The 13178-nt window shown below is 52.2% G+C and overlaps 1 protein-coding gene across 1 annotated transcript in view; it reads left to right on the plus strand.

The window, feature by feature from the left end:
- Positions 1–13178, plus strand: part of BFSP1 (beaded filament structural protein 1) — a 70114-nt gene that overhangs the window by 49477 nt on the left and 7459 nt on the right. Inside the window, exons 6-7 of the mRNA XM_074988491.1 lie at positions 2771–2991; positions 7539–7624. Coding sequence (XP_074844592.1) covers positions 2771–2991; positions 7539–7624 — 307 coding nt within the window. The remainder of the gene's footprint in view (positions 1–2770; positions 2992–7538; positions 7625–13178) is intronic.

Raw genomic sequence — 13178 nt, forward strand, 5'->3', positions numbered from 1 at the left:
CCTCTATGTTTGGTACCAGCTCAGCTGCAGGAGTTGCCGGGACAGTGCCAGAAGTTGACACAGAACTGCCTTAGGACTCCCCTCCGGATTGTCTGTCAGGGTTTACTCCCTTAGCCTTACTCCTTCCCAGGATAACCCACAAAGCAGTGGGGTGTTTTCCTCCACCTTCACAGGAGTTGTCGATTTGCAGCACCACACCTCCTGGTCTGCTGTTGAGACTGTGTATTAGAAGGGAGAAGGAACAAGTCCCTCCATAAGGTCGGTATGTGAGACAGACCAGACCCCCCTCACTGTGTTTTGCCTGTGAGCTGACGCAGTTGCCCGGGGGATGGTGTTGCTGTAATGCACAACAGCTGCTAGGAGCCAACAGTGAGAGTTGAGTGGTGGGTGAGGACCAGTGCTTCCATCCGCCTGAAAAGGCGCAGCTGCTGGAGAGTCAAAGGTACTACCTCTACCCCAGACACCCCATATCCCCCTCCCTAACTATGATGGACTCCACTCCAAGATGGGTGTGTTCCCCCCCACCCCTCAGCCTCCCTAGTTTTAGCACCTATGACCCAAACCTGCATCACCCCGTTTTTATACCCTGCACTGGTTCTGCTGGTCTCCTCCTGTCCCGCCCTAGTGATAGACCTGAGGGTGTCACATGGCCCACAGCTTTGTGCTGACTGAGAACCAACTGGGTGCTGGTTGTAGGCTAGTTACCAATGAACCCTTCTTAGAAATTGTGACTGTTTGCAAAAGAAAACAAAAGAAGGTGTTACAGGAATTACCTAATAAACTCTATAAATCCCAGAAGAAGTAACTCTTTGCTGCAACACCTCATCTTCCTTTTGCAAGTGACTGAGCACCATCTTGTGGCCAATTTACATTCCAGCAATGGATTAATAAAATCCCATTTCTATACAGGCATCACTGTTAATCTACAGGATGTTCCGATATTACCAGACACACCTATATACTGCTTCCTTGGTCATCAGTTCACTTGTTGGTGGAGTAAAATTACCGTAAGGTTTAGAAGCTGCTTGTTTGCTGTGTGTCACTCTGTCCAGTTCTCCTGTGCAGTTCAGTGGCAGGATGCAGCTAGTCACATTATCATTTGTCTGTCGATTGCTTCCCGTGTACTGCAGCTAGTGGTGACTTAGTCTGCAGCCCTGTGCGCTGGGCTTCCAGAAGGCCTGCAGCAGCAGAGACGTCAGATTTAGTAACATGGCTGCCCTAGTAGCAGTCTCAGAATTAATCACCCGTAGCCTCATGTCGCACCTTTCCATCTCAGGTGAGCTTCACAGTCAGTGACCAGAGACATAGGTAAAGTCCCCAGCTGACAGCAGGAGGAACTGAGGTAGAAGAGTGTGGGCCAGATTTTAGCCACCTCTGCATGGGGCAGTATCGGGAGTGCGTGGGCCCTCTCAGCAGCTGTGAGCCTTGTGCTGGTGCCCTTGGAGTTCCAGCTGCAGGAGTATTTATCAACGTGATTGGTGCTACACCACCTCCTGGGGCTGGGTGGGATGCAAGGAGGCTAGAACCAGGTGTCCTCAAAACCAAAGGTGGTGCAAGGAGCGTGCAGGCTGAGACTCTAAAATGGAGCGGTAAGATGCAGCCATGAGCCTGCTCCTCCCAGAGGAATGCTGGCTGCCTGTGTCACCCATGGGCAGAGAGGTTCTGACCATTGCCGTTGGTGTAATTCATTAGTGAATCTTCCCACCTGCAAATGCAGCTTTGTGGCCACTAAGCCAATGCTGAAACACTGAGTGATTTGCTTGAACCTCCTATAATGTCAGCAGTGGAGCCAGGAATTGAGTTCAGACCACTATGTCGATGCCACAGACCCCACACCAGCCTTCTCCCTGCAATTTCCATCCCCCACCCCACCCTTTCAGTCTGCCAGACAGGCCCTCCAACAGGGGCGAAAGAGGGAGTTGCTCCCAGGTCTGGCCATTCAAAAAAGCCCGGGGTCCCTATCCCTGCAGTGGTGACTGCAGCAATGGTGGGAGCTGGAGCCTTGGGCTCTTTAAATTACCACTGGATTTCTGGGTGGTGTGCTCCTGATGGCCCTGATGGGATTGGCGGGTTGGGGGGGCTCCAACCCTGTGGTGGCATTGAGGGCTGGTTAGCTGAACCTTGCTCCTTCTACCCAGGATCTGAAACAGTGTCTCAACCTGATGGGCAATATAACCCTCAGTACACTGGCTGGGCTGCTGCCTGGGAAACACCTTCACAGTGAAGCTGATGGGGAATTTTCTGATCTCAATACTTTTTCAAGCAGACAAATGCAGAGTTGTAGAAACCAAAACTCTTTGCAGAAAAGAGTCTGTTACAACAAAGTGTCCAACATCGGTGTGGAAAATTTTGGCCTTTTAACAGGTTTTTAAAAGCGCAAAAGCAAATCAAAAGGGTTCAGCATGAGCAAAACAACAAGTTTTGATTTAACCAATGTGACTTTTGTTTCCCGTTATTGGCCCATGTACACTTCTGAGGTTGCAACTTTTCATCTCACTTTAGAAAAGGAAAAAAAACATTAAAATCTCTAACGCTCATGGGATAGGAAATCCATCAACCACCCATATATACTTCCTTGCCCAGCTCACTAGCCATGCATAGTGTGAGAGTCAGCTCCCTCTTCAGTAATTGTGTCAAAGGCTGCTACTTACTTTCAGTCATTAGTTTGATGACGTAGAAAACCGTGTCTCATTTAATGACTCTTCTGACAATGTCTGTCAGTCCCCATATAGGAAATGTGTAGCATGGCTCTCCTTTTCTTTGATTTCAGACCACCATGCTGGAACAAGCTATTAAGAGCACGCAGGAGAGTTATGATGATGAGGTTCAGCTGTACAACGAGCAGATTGAAATCCTTCGGAAGGAGATAGAGGATGCCGAAAGGACCTTGGAGAAGTACTCGAATGACTGTCACCAGCTAGTGATCTATCAGCAGTCCTTGGCAAGCGAGCTGGAGCGGTACAAGCGTGTCATTGAGAATGAAGACAACAGGTAGGGCTACTTTCTGCATGGCGTGTGGGGTGGCCAATGTTCTAATGTGTGTAAACTGGACACTGAGTGCCAGAACCTCCCCCCACTGCTCTGCTTCTTCTCCCAAGGGTCAGCCATTTCCTCCACCCCCCTTCCCTCAAGGCTCTGCCCCCTGTTCCTCTTCCCCCTGCCACCATCCCTCACTTCTCCCTCCACCGCTGCCCCCTCGCTAGCTGAGCAGGGCTGGAGGGGTGAAGTGTTGACTGGGGTAGGGCAGGGAAAGGAGAGCTGTGGTCACTGGGGAAGGGAGAGCTGCCATCCAGGGGCAAGGATATAGGGCAGGATGGGGGATACACCAGTACCTCTCTCCACTGGAGCTGTTGCTGAGTACTCTACTGCTCCCCAAGACGCCAACAGCAGCTGCTGCTCTTCCCACTCCTTGGTGGCAGAGGCTGGTTACTACAGGTCTCCAGACTTTCAGTGTCTGGTCAGCACTGCTCACTGGGCACTGCCAGGTTCCCTGTCGGACCAGACTTTCAGATCAAACACCAGAGCACCTGGTAACCATAACGTTGGGGATTGTCAGCGGCAGGGCCGGTACGTAGCATTTGGAAATGGGAATTTGTTTAATCCAACTAAAGCCTGTGTGAACTTTGCTACCTCCTGTGTTCTCAAAGCAGCAGCCCAAGGACAGTGGTCCTCCTCCAAAGCCCCTGAAGCCAAACTGGGGAGAGAGCTCAGGACCAGTGTGAAGTGCGTGAGGTTCTTGTCCAGCCTCTTAGTCTAATCAGCATTTTCCAGCTGCCTGTTTGTTTCCAGACACAAAAGAGAGGCGCAAACTGAAGCATTTCTATGATTCTGGGACCTGGCTGCCCTCTGCAGAGCTGTAATAGCCAGGGGGACATCCTGGGTTGGGGCAGGGGCTAACTATTTAAAATCCTGTCAGCAGTTTGGGGGCAGATACTGAAAAGTAGTGCTTAACTTTTACATGTTCTCGGCCCTGAGTTAGGAACCCGGACTCCCCCCGCTATGCCTGGGGATGATGAGATGTCTCAGAATGTGAGTCGCAAAAGCCAGCACACTGAGCTGGGAGCTGTGTAAACTAGCCAATAGGAAATGCCCAGGAGAAGGATGCAGGGAAGGTCCAACCCCTCAAAGGGAGATAGGTGCCCAATGGGAGGCATCTCCCTGCATTTGGGATTGAATTCTGCAAGCGCTAGCCTGGAGTTAGACAAACACCTGAGGCAGCTCTTTCTTTCCATACCTGACAGCCAAGGAGACAGAGTCAACACACCTACTATAGAAGGCCAGAGTTCCCCTCTGCCTGATGTAAAACAGTGCCTGGAACCCAGGGCTACCAGCTCTCAGGAGAAGTGCAAGAACCTCTGGGCAGGTGGTATCTTGGGCTCAGGCTGTCTCAATCTGGCCTGTTAGAGTGCGCCCACTTCGTATAAAACACTGACACATTCCTTGGCCCAGAGACAAAATGATTCCCTGGCCTGCTGGATAGGGTGTGTCCCAATCCCCCATGCCAATGGCTATTTAGTTCTTTATGCAAAGGGGAACATGACAGACACACGTTCAATTCCCTCCCCACCCTGAGGCAGTGATGAGATTTGAAGTTGGGTTTCCTGCCTCTTTGTGAGAGCCCTACTAGGATGGAGTTCTCAGGGTGCAACCTGGACTGGGGGCTAGCTGAGCCCCTGGCTTGCCAGCCTGGGCTCCATTACCTTGTGATACCGTTGGCAAACCTCTGGCAAGTACTGCATTTGAAGACACTCACAGGCATGGATGTACCCAGCAGCATCACTTGAATGCTCCTCCCAGCCACTCGTGAACCAGTAAGTCAGCCACTTCAGGAAGTCCCCCTCCACAGATCACCGGCCATGCGCCCCAGACCTGTAATATCTGCTCTGGTTAGACGCCTGACTAGTGTAAGTTCATTACCCAGTCCACCCTGCGCTTGGTATAGAGAAGACACATACAAGCCTTTAGGAACTGAGCCAAGATTTCCAAGCATTTCAGCCAAAACACACTGCTTTAGGTAAACGACAAAACAGATTTATTAACTGCGTAATGCTGAATTTTAAGTGCTTCTAGGTAATAAGCATGGAGATCGTAGTTAGGAATCTAAGAAATAAACATACATTTGCAATCTGAGTTCTGTACATGGAACAGGATTTGAAACAGTGTCTCACCCTGATGGACACTGCAACCCTCAGACTGGGCCACTCCCCCAGTCCCAGCCCACACTCCAAAATTCAAGGATTTTGTCTTCTACATGGTTCTTCCAGGTGTTGAGTTGTGGGGGAGTGAGGCCAAGGCATATTGTCACTTCCCCTCTTCCTAGTTCCTTCCATGACGATCTTTTGCTTGTGAAAGGGCATCACAGCCCATTGGTGAAGCTGGTGTCATTGTCTGTCAGTGTTTCCCAAAGTGTGGTACGCGTATCACCGGTGGTGCGTGAAAGGATTTCAAGCGGTACGTGACAGAAGATAAATTATGAAAAAATCTGGAGATAAGCAGTGGTACGGCATTGGGGGTGGGATATGCTGATAAGGCCGAAGTCCCGAAAGGGCTACGTGAATGTTTTAAATTTGTGAACCATTGATCTATGTGGTCTCTCTAAGAAATCTTCAGAGATGGCTGTTGGGAGAGTGGATTCCCTTTCATGGGCCATCAGTGCGTCTGGGTATTCGATTGTTGTACCTAAAAGGCTGGTTGTGAGTTGTCCCAAGATCAGAACATATTTCAATAACACACACACACACACACACACACACACACACACACAAATACATAGCAAAACTTCCTACCCTTACATAGAATGATAACACCTACAATTCTATGGGGTATTAATGTTCCATAAGTCAAGGTTTTTTAAAAATTATAGTTCACAAGGCATGCGCTGTATATCAATGACCTCTGAGGATCCCTTCCAGCTCCATGAGTTGGTCAGCTAGGTGGAACACCATCCATTTGGAAGACCTCATTCAGGCTAAGATATGAAATAGCTGCCTCAGGACTGGGGCAGATTAGCACATGCTTTCTGGCAGAAATGGCACCTGGGCAGTTTAGTGGTAGAGCTTTAGATGCCGATTGATGTTAGACACCTCCAGGATTAAAAGGCAGCTGAGTAGAGTTATGGAAGATCTCACTGGTATCATAGGTACCTAAGTCCATTTTTAGAAATAGCATTTGCCACTGGACCAGGCAGAGGCTTCATTTCCACAGCAGGTTTCTGTAACATCCCTCAGCGTGCACAGCAGCCTGTTTAACCACTGTACTTTGACACCGAAGAACCTTTAGTGGGTGAACTGAAAAGTGAACTGATTTTGCCTTGTTCTGACCACCATGAGCCTTACCCTTGAACTACATTTTACATGTGCTCATCTGAATTGAAGGGGCATTTTTCTCTCCTTATTTCATATGCCTTTGAACTCCCTCCCATTGGTTCATTCAGTGCAGCAGGTAATGAGCAAGTAGGTGTAGTGCCTTGCTGGGAACACTAGAGGGAGCTTGCGTGAAGACAATTGGGGAAAATGAAAAGGGCAGATGGCAAGAGCCCTTATGCGGAATTAAGTTAAAATAAAGCCTCTAGTTTAATTTTATTGGCTGCTTTCTTATTTGTATTAAACTGCATATGTCTATGGCTTGACAGCTGTATGTGACACTTAGCTCTATAGGGCATATCACCAGTGACACAAAAAGGAAACTGGATGGCCAGATTTTGCTGACTGCCCCCCTTTGGGCCCTTCAAAATCTCCCCCTACTTGATGAACTCATTCCCTGGGAAAGCTAGGGCTGCTTTTCAGAACTGTCTGCTTTGCTCTACATCCTGTATGGAAGTAGACTGTGCCAGATCCTTGGTTGGTGTAAATCAACATAGCGCCTTTGAAGACAGTGGAAGCATCACTGTGTTACACCAACAGGAGATCTGGCCAGTAGAGGCTGAACCTCTCTAGTCCGACACCCTTGAGACCTGACTGGAGCCGAATGAAGGAACTTGCTGGACCATGAGAGATCAGTATTGTCTAGCACACTACCAACACTTCCACTGCTTACTGGTCTTAAGAAGACGTTTGGGGCAAATTACAATTAAATAACAGCACAGAACACGGTATCAGAGAGGTAGCCGTGTTAGTTTGTAGCTTCGAGAGCAACAAGAAGTCTTGTGGCACCTTATAGACTAACAGATATTTTGGAGCACAAGCTTTCGTGGGCAAAGACCTGCTTTGTCAGATGTGTGAGTGGGGGCAGGTGAACACACTGAAAGCACAGAACACTAGAGGCAGGACTGGTGGCTGTAAAGAAAATTTATGGGACCGTGGGAAACTTGGCCACACCCATGATATGCGGTTATCCAAATAACTAAAATCATGCTGGATTACAGATGTTGTGCCGGACAAGAGAGTGCTGAACTAGAGAAGTTTAACCTGTTGTACACAGCCTGTGCGCTGTGTTGATTTAAATGACATTTTATGGTCCCATTTTAAAGTGAGGTGAATTGTCCTACTTGTTTAACATATACTGGGGGAAATTTGACTCATTTGGGTTTTCTCTGCCAGGTTAAATTCTGCAATCATTGGAACCCCAGTTTCCCTCTTCTCACAGAGCTACAGGCCCTTCCAAACTGCAACCTGGAGACGGCAAGGTAATCTGATATGCAGTTCCTATTTGAGTAAATATGAGAAACATTTGTATTTTAAACCATTTTCATTTATCTTCAGCCTGGAACCCATTACTGGGGCCTATGTCAAAGCCTATGGAAAGTCTTCCAATGGGAGACTTTCAGTTTACATCAGTTGGCTTCGGGTCAGGCCCATGAAGGTGGGTTCCCCTAACCTAGGGGTCTCAAAGTCCTGTACCCTAGCCCATCAGTGGCCCAAGAACCTCTGCAATCCAGCCCATGGAACCTTTTGAAAAATGGTTGTCCATCGGGCCTGCATGGCTGTCAGCTGAGGAGGCATGGGGGGACGGGCGTTATGCAAGGATTCACCGGTGCACATGGCTTACAGTGGCACCTGAATCCCCAGCGTCCTTGTACTCCCAGCTGCAGAGGGCACTCCTGGGTCCAGGAAGCTGCACTGGCTGCCTCCACCTGGATGCCAAGTATGTTGACCAAGGAGCTGCCCCAGGTGACATGCTTCTGCTGCCAGCAGGGCAGCGCTAGTGATTTTCACTTTTATCTACCCCAGCCCGGTGAGTTGCTTGCTCAGTTACCCGCCAGCTGGAAATCTGCTTTTGTTTACTCCGGGAGTGGCAGGGCAGTCTCTGCGAGGGCATGGCTGTTAGCGGGCCAGTCAGGGGAGCGAGGGTTAGTGACTCCTTGGCTGCTTCTCTGATATTGGCTTAAAAACAGAATGGGAGGGAAACACGGCTGTGTGGAGAAGCATTAAAAAGGGGGTTGTAACTAATTAGGGAGAGCTCTAAAAACAGCAAAATGTATATGAGGTTATTTGCGTGGTGTTTTGTACTATTTCATCTTCTTTACCTGTTCTGTGCTCTCTCTCGCTCTCTCTCACACACACACACACACACAAATTTCTCACTCTCTTACACACACACACTTGTGTGTCATTATCACTGAGTTTAAGCGGCTCTGTCCAGCCCCTAGGCAACCTTTCTGCCTTGAGAAATAACCCCGAGTTACACTTCCCACTGAAGGTAACACCCAATGGCTATTGATTTTTGAGCCAGGCACTGTGTGGAGGATGTCCACCTTAGCCATGGTTATTTCAGGCTAAAGAGCCCTGTAGTAACTCCCCTGGCTTCTGTTCTCTGGGGTGTGCAGGGGTACCAGACCCTTTCACTGGAGGGGGCAGTGCAGCAGGTCTGTGAGGCAAGCTGCTCCCACCATTCTCTTCTGCCTTCTGTGGTCTCCCTGGCCAGGTCCCCTGGCACGCAGGCGAGGGGGTGCTAGTCTTAACTTAGAGTGATCACCGATGATAATGGCGTGTGAAGCATCAGGCAGTAATGTTCCCCAGTCTGGCTTAATTCTAATAATGTGGCTGGGGCTGTCCAGAAAAGAAAAGAAAAGCCCCACATGTCAGGAGGCTTGTGATCAAATCACGAGAGTCGGCATCACTGGTATCTACTCAGTGTCACAGAATGAATTAATAGTTTCACAGCTTACACCTATGGATGGGATGACTCTATGCACACTGCTCCCAGGCCACCAGGATGTGCCTGCAGCAGCGTGGAGGTAGCAGCCAGAAGCCACCCAAGTCACAATACTACAGAGTGGTGGCAGCAGAGACCCCAGCAGATTTTAAATGGCCCAAGGGCAGCAGGAAGGGCTGGAGGGTGGTCTGATAGGTGTGTGTGTGGGGAAAAGCATGGGCTGGCCAACAATGCTGGGGGATACATAAAAGAGGGAGGGGAAATGCACAAAACACCTCCCCCCCCGAGCTCTGCTGGGGGTGGGGTGCCTGTTGGCCCCCTGGAAAGTTTTGAGGACTGGCACTAGCACAAAGGTGAATTGGGTTTGAGACCCATACCTTAACCACTCGGTTCCTTTGTTATACTGGCAACATGACTTCCTGCAAAAGAAGTAGATTGCACTGAATAAATGAGATGCACAAAGAGACCTAAGAGAACTGGCTGCCCTTTTTAAAAAAATGCAAAGAGGTCACAGAAGATTTAGCTTATATCCAAAGTCAGAACATCCTTCTGTTACCACAAACCAAAGCAGGAACACTTGGCTAGTTCTGCAAATACAAAACGGAAGGTTAGTCTTGTTCATCTGCCATGGCCCACTTCAGCCGAATGAAATCCTATTCAGAACTATATGATTGCTCCTTTGAACTGGATGATTAATATGTTTAGAATTAGGATGTTCGTAAGAACAGGAACGACTGAATGCAAACATCCAGGGCAAAAGTGGAAAGGATTTTGTTAACAACAGAGAGGGATGGTTTGGTATCTAGATATTTCTACATATCTCAGAAGTATTGTGAATAGGTAGGTAATTGGATGTTTTACTGAAAGCAAAGCATGTTAATAAAGGAAGACACACTGCTGTGTGTTCACATTTTTGTAGACCAAACAGGATATTTCCTGTAGCATTTTGTCAAATAAGACAGGCTTCACTTAAGTTTGTTAGTGAACAAGTTAGCTGCTAATACATGAAGACCAGATCCTCAATGAGTGTGCACAGATGTATCTCCATTGACGTCAACAAAGCTATGCTCAATACATCAGGTGAGGCTCTGGCCCATGGCATCTAACTGTACTTCTAATCATTATTTCCAGGGTTGATAGGGTATATATATTGTGACAAAGTCCCTTGTCAGCCTCTGTGGGTCCCTGCACTTCCTGGCGGATCTGTGCTGCCTCAGAGACTCACGGAGGCCCCCCTTTTGCCCAGGCCCTTCCAAAGGCAGGGGTCTCTGCTTAGCGAGCCATCCTCATCATAGGCAGGACCAGTATAGGGAGAATAATACCAGTCCCCTTGCAGGCCCATGCCTGCTCCAGTAAAGTGATCCCTCGGGGGAAGGGTGGGGGGAGTCCAGACCTACCCTCTACCCTGGACTCCAACCTAGGATCTCTATGAGAACAAGAGGCAACTGGCAGGACCTTTACCCCTGCCCCAAAGTAGCAGCCTCACCCTGGGCCACTTCGCCCACCACTTCCCCGAGGTACCTTTTCGCTATGCTCCTGCTCCTGCTCCTGCTCCTCCCAAAACCTTCCCCCCTGCTACCAGATGGGGAGCCTTTTATAGGGAGCACAGGGCCTATCTGAGTGATGAAGGTCTGGGCCGAGACAGGGAACAGAAACACTCTGTCCTTTAGGCTGCGGGGCTGCCGCAGGGATCCCATTTGGGGAGCCCCGTGGTTGGGAGGTGAGGTGCTGGGGGGTGGGCAGCCTTTGGCTGCTTCAGGCCCCCCTGGGGCTGTCCTTTGGCCCCCTTTCTGGGCCAGCTTCTCTTCCCTGCCTTAGGCAGGCTGCCTTCTTCTCCCCCCCACCGCACTCCTCCCAGCTAGTTTCTTCTGGACCTGCTGCGTGGGTGGTGTGAGGGGGGGCTCCTCCTGCCCTGTCTCTTGGCTGGAGGGGGGTGCCCCCCCTCCTTCCATCTCCTGGGGGGGACTCTGCTGGCTCTCTACTTGGGCCCACCTTTCCATCCACTGTCCGCTGCATCCTCACTGCTCTGGGAGGAGGTAAGGGGCTTTCTTGGGCGGCGGCTGGGCTTCCCTCCACAGCTTGCTGTGGAGTGGCTTGGGGTGGTGAGTTTGGGTGGGGCCCCTCCCCACCGGGGCCCCAGAGGGGTGGCTGCATAGTTGGGGGTGGGGTGTTAGGGTGTGGTCCCTGCCCCACCCCTGCAGCCACTGCCTCCTTTAACACCCCCCCGCACACCCAGCTGCCGCTGGGGCCCTCTCCAACTGGGGCCCACCCTAACCATCTGCCCCTTCCTCCTTCCTGCATCTGCGGGGCTCTGCAGCAGCAGCAGCTGCTGTGGGCCCTCCTTGAGGCACCCGTGGGCACACCTTTCCCCTAACACCCCCTCCCCTTCCTGGTTGGCTCTGCCACCCTCCTTCTTACCCCTCCCTTTGTGCCCACGCCCCCCCCTTTTTGTGTTTGTTAGGTGCCTGAGTCCCTCCCCTTCTCTCACACTCACCTCCCCACGCATACATATATTGACGCCCCCCCACATCCCAGTGCAGTAGTAGGAGCCGTTTACCATCTTGTGCTGGGAGTTGTGGCCTTCTTGCACTCCCTTTCCTCCCTCTCTCCTCCTGCCCCACCCCCACCTGACCAGGTCCTCAGCCTGGCGAGTGGGGGAGGGGTAGCCACGTCCTCCCTCCCTTCTCCCTTCCTCCTCCCCTCCCCCACTCCTTCTTAAAGTGCCCTACCTCTATAAAATTCCTTGCCCTGCACCCCTCACCATGACCTCCACAACCGCCGGGGGTACATCTGGTGATGCCCCCCTCCCTCTTCCCTCCACTACTACCCCTTCCACCCTTGAAATGGTGGCCCACTCGTCCAGGGCTGCCGGGGATCTTGCCATTGCGTTGGTTGAGGGTGCGGGCGTGGGCTCCGGGGCTCCTGCTGCCTCTGCTGCGGCGCCTTCCTCCACCGACCCCGCCCCAAATCCACCCCCCCAAAAGGGCAGGAAGGGCCAGGGAACCAAAAAGGGCAAGAGCCCTGCCTGGAAGGACAAACCTCCCACAGCCGGGCCCTCCACCCCAGCTGCCGAAACACCTGCTGCAGCTTCCCCTCCTCCCCGCTCCCCTGTTCCCTCTGCCGATCCTGGGAGCTCCGATCCCCCAGCCCCCATGTTGTATGCCCAGGCAGTGGACGCCGTGCATCCTGCTCCTTCTGCCTCCGCTCGGAATACCATCCCCGACACGCACAGCCCCTTCCCCGCCCTCACCAGGAGGCATGGAGTCCGCTGCCTCGTAGTGTCGGCCTCGCCCCACGTGGAGACCTATGTGCGGGCGTTGGCGCAGGCGGTGGGGCCCGCGGCCGTGGTGGCGGCCTCTTGAATGTTTGGGAAGATCGTCTTCTTCCTGGCGTCGGAGGCCGCCACGCAGGAGGCTGTGGAGAGGGGCTCGGTGGTCGGGGGCCTCCATGTGCCCCTGGAGCCACTCAAGGACCTGGGCATACGGGTGGTTTTCTCCTCTGTCCCTCCCTTCCTTCCCAATTCCGCCCTTCTGCCTTTCCTCACCTCCCTGGGCCGGCCTTTGTCGGTCCTGAGTCCCCTCCCTCTGGGCTGCAAACACCCCGCCCTACGGCACGTGCTCTCCTTCCGTCGGCAGGCGCGAATCCAACTGCCGCCAGCGGCAGCACAGGGTGGGGTGGCCCAGGAGGGGGCTATACTGGTGTCTGATCAATGGGCCCAGTACCAGGTCTATTACACCTTGGGGGAGGCCCAGTGCTTCATGTGTTGCGTGGTGGGGCATGTCCGGAGGGATTGCCCCCTGGCCCAGCACGAAAGAGGGGAGCCTGGGACCTCCTCCAACCCGGGCGGCGCCAGCCACATGACCAGCAATGCCCCGACTGCGGCAGGCCCTGGGACCGCCCCTCCTCCTCCCGCCCCGGACGGAACCATTGCCGCTCGGGCGTCGAAGGATGCCCAGGCACATGGCGAGTGGCAGTAAGAAGCAGGCACCGGCGCCCGAGCGGGCATTCAAGCCGGGTCTGTGGAGAAGAGGGAGGCAGGGCCGGCGGCAGGACCCGGACAGGGCACATCCCAGGGTGGGCCGTCC

This window comes from Carettochelys insculpta, chromosome 3 (assembly GCF_033958435.1).
Source record: "Carettochelys insculpta isolate YL-2023 chromosome 3, ASM3395843v1, whole genome shotgun sequence".
NCBI lineage: Eukaryota > Metazoa > Chordata > Testudines > Carettochelyidae > Carettochelys > Carettochelys insculpta.